The 3574-nt window shown below is 38.9% G+C and overlaps 1 protein-coding gene across 1 annotated transcript; it reads left to right on the plus strand.

The window, feature by feature from the left end:
- Positions 1-275: 275 nt before the first annotated feature.
- On the plus strand, positions 276-1293 carry LOC147928657 (uncharacterized). Its single transcript, XM_087486225.1, has 3 exons — positions 276-338; positions 456-683; positions 771-1293. Exons 1-3 carry the CDS (start codon positions 276-278, stop codon positions 1050-1052), a joined length of 573 nt encoding a protein of 190 aa, XP_087342351.1. The 3' UTR covers positions 1053-1293.
- The last annotated feature ends 2281 nt before the right edge of the window (positions 1294-3574 follow it).

The following is a 3574-nucleotide window of genomic DNA, read 5'->3' on the forward strand; positions in this document are numbered from 1 at the left end:
CACCGTCCTCTCTCCCACACCCGTACCGAACACCCAATGGTATGATTTTTCCTCTTCACATGTTTCATATGCATAGTCAATGTATTGTAATGATTGTGGTGTTGGCTTATACGAATAGCAATGGTGTTTTATGATTGTGGTGTTGGCTTATACAAATAGCAATGGTGTTTTATGATTGTGGTGTTGGCTTATACAAATAGCAATGGTGTTTTATGATTGTGGTGTTGGCTTATAATGGTGTTTTTTTATTGTGGTGTTGGCTTATACAAATAGCAATGGTGTTTTATGACTGTGGTCTTGACTTATACGAATACCAATGGTATTTGTTTGTCTTATGCGTATGCGTATTGTAATCCAATACGAAATGGTTAAGTAGCTGTTATTTTTGCCACTTTCAATTCTTACATAGCTGTTATTTTTTTTAGTTAATCTCTATTTCTTTGCTAACATTGCAGGTTGAGGAATTGGGAAGAGAAGTCCGACTTGGTGAGGTTTTTATCAAGGCACATACAAAGCCTGATGGTACATATGTTGATCGAAAGGCAGAGAAGATTGTAGAAACTTATGAGAATACTGTTCAAGAGAGGTTGTCTCAGCTCGAGGCAGAGTCTTTTGCTGTGTCAGATGGAGAATCACGGCCACGGGACCTCACAACAGAAGAATATACAGAAATTTTCCTTGAGGTAACTTTTTAAAAAAACCAATACACATTTATAGTCTTGGAGTTTAATTTGTCATCCTCTAATCTTAACTTTTCTCTTATTTTCAAGTCCACTGAGAAAGATACAAGAGGAACACCTTATGAAGTTGGAAGCCTCAAGGACTGCCTTGTCAATGGAAAGCATAAGCAAGCATGTGACTCTTCTACCTTTGTGGCTCTCCAAGAACAGTTGAAGGAAGCTCAACGCATGATAGAAGAACAGATTGCTCAACCGCAGAGGCGTGATGCAGAAACAGTTGTGCGTGAAGTTGAGCAATCCAAAGTTATTGATGCCCAGAAGGACAAGATTGACCCATTTCTCCATCGTCGAGGAGTTTCTGAGGAAATGTGAACCGCGGTTTCATAATTTCTTTGCAAGCAAACAGACAACCACAAAACCTCTTCCCCAAGATGATCCAACTCCAACTCCATCAACTGCTGCTTAATAGGTTTCTATGTCTTAACTCTTTTTGGATGAACTCAATCTCACTCTTTTCGGATGAACTCTATCTCACTCTTCTCGGATGAACTCTATCTCTCACTCTTTTGTATGAACTCATTGCCACTTTCAGATTGTGTTTGTGACCTTTTTGATTTCTGTAACTTGAACATGTACCGTGTATTTCAATGTTTCGATATTATGTCTTTCCAAATTTGAATCTTTCAATTTAAATTGGCATACAAGAATGAAAAGAAGAGGATAATGGGAAATTAGTATATGAAACATTCAAATTCTGAAATCAACATCAGTGGCTAAATAGTCGTAACATACAGATTCTAAAATCAACATCAGTGGCCAAGTAGTCGTAATGTAGTTTCTAAATAGTCACTACGGTAAGTGACTATATAGCGACTATAAACACTCAGTAACTACTTAGTCGCTAATTTGTCACCACAATTATACGACTAAAAACCAACAACAGTAAGAAGACCATTTGCATGTGCTAATTAATCACACCATAGTCGTAAATCAGACACTATTTTAACGACTACGAAACGACTACTTTATGACCATATGACGACTACATGTTTTGGTCGTACAGTAGTCGCTAAAAGGCGACTATTAATACGACTATATTAATTAGCGACTCTCGATCTCCGACTGCTTGAGTTAGCCGCTATTTGGTCGTAAACACAGTTTTTACGACTACAAAGCGACTAATAGTGTAGTCGCTAACCGCCTGTTTTCTTGTAGTGTGTAACAACCCGTCCCGTGGACTCCGCTAGCCTCACTGCTAGCTTGCCCCTATAGGCCCAAAGCTGGCCCTGCAGGGCATCGATCCTAACCCCTCACCATGGCAAATGGAACTACTCATCCAAATACACAATAGGTTATTGGTGAGCCAGGCGTTTCTCGAACCATGGTCCTCACCCTTTATCAACCTTCCCACAGGACAAGTTGCCACCAATTGTCCTGCAGATCAATTGGTGGCAACTTGTCCTATGGGAAGGTTGTTAAAGGGTGAGGACCAGGGTTCGAGGAACGCCTGGCGCACCAATAACCTACTGGTGGATTTGGATATCCACAGTGATAGGTTATGATCGATGCCCTGCAGGGCCAGCTTGAGGTCCGTTAGGACGGCTAGCAGTGAGGCTAGTGGGGTCCGCGGACGGTCTGTTGGGGCAGCTAGCAGTGAGGCTAGTGGGGTCCACGGGACGGGTTGTTACAGTGTGCTTTGCAAAAAAGGCATTTGCCTTAGGCCACACAAAAAAAATAATCAAACACAGGCCACATTTTTATTTGTAAACTAGATTGAGCATTTTTTATGTAGTATTTTGGGAAATTTTTGAAAACAAAACTCAACATTCACATAAATTTTGTTTCTTTTTTTCCTTGACATAAGCTATTATATCTAATATTTTACTCTTTAAAGTTTTTTTTTTAAAAATTAATAATATTTCTTTCTTTTTATAACCAAAAAAATAATCTCTCTTAAAAATAAAATATGTGAAGCTTCATTTTAAAAATTTGCCTTAGGCCTCTATGGACCTTGGCACGGCGCAGCTTATTCATATGGTTTTGATTTGCATGAGTATGTGTGAGTAGTTTACTTGTTGGGCTTAGGGTTTCAAAGGGGATTCATGTTATCGCTTGTTTAAGGCTGTTTTAGATTTAGTGAAGTTCATCTTAGTTTTTTGTTCTAGATTTATTCTTAATGCATATTGCTTGATTAGCTAACTAGTGATTGATCATAGGCGTTTTACACATCAAAAGTGTTGTAAACTCGCTCGCAATAGCCTAGACAAGTATTGTGTTATAACCTGCGTCACTTGAGTTATAGAACTTTACGTATTAGAATCAGACTTGCTTTAATTGTTAGGACATATGCGTCGTTGCCTGCGTAAGTTGAGTAACGGAGTATATAGACTTTAGATAGGTGATTAGCGACTAGCTTATCCCCCGTTCTTTCGTGTTTCGTAGTCCATGAACATTTAACCATTGAACTTCCATACCTATACCCTTTAGGCTTAGACCGGTGCTTGATACCCTGTGAATTTTCTATAGCCCAACATTCCGTCCATTTATATTTTCCTAGTTTATTGCATTTAGTTATCGTTTTCTTTCGTAACATACCCAAACATAAACCCCTACCTTATTATTGTCTTAGAAATAGTCCTTTCTAAACAAACTCTTAACGTGATTTATTCGTCTCTGTGGGATCGATCCTTAAATACTATTACCGATCAACTGTGCACTTGCAGTATTCGTGTGGGCTTTTGAGGTAAAAGATTGAAGTGAAATTCCACACACATCAGATACCGTTCCTACTTCACTCGGTAATTGACATCAATTACCCTCTCGCTCCATTTATCTTTTCCAGGGTCAAACCATTAGTTCAAAACGATAGGACGGGAGATTGTGGACCTTTTGCT

Source organism: Camelina sativa, chromosome 14 (assembly GCF_030686135.1).
Source record: "Camelina sativa cultivar CO46 ecotype springtype chromosome 14, ASM3068613v1".
Classification (NCBI taxonomy): Eukaryota; Viridiplantae; Streptophyta; class Magnoliopsida; order Brassicales; family Brassicaceae; genus Camelina; species Camelina sativa.

Coding starts and splice junctions, on each gene's coding strand:
- LOC147928657 (XM_087486225.1), top strand. CDS start 276: ATGGTGTTTTATGACTGTGGTCTTGACTTATACGAATACCAATGGTAT. Junction 339..455: donor GGTATTTGTTTGTCTTATGC/GTATGCGTATTG, acceptor CTAACATTGCAG/GTTGAGGAATTGGGAAGAGA. Junction 684..770: donor ATACAGAAATTTTCCTTGAG/GTAACTTTTTAA, acceptor CTTATTTTCAAG/TCCACTGAGAAAGATACAAG.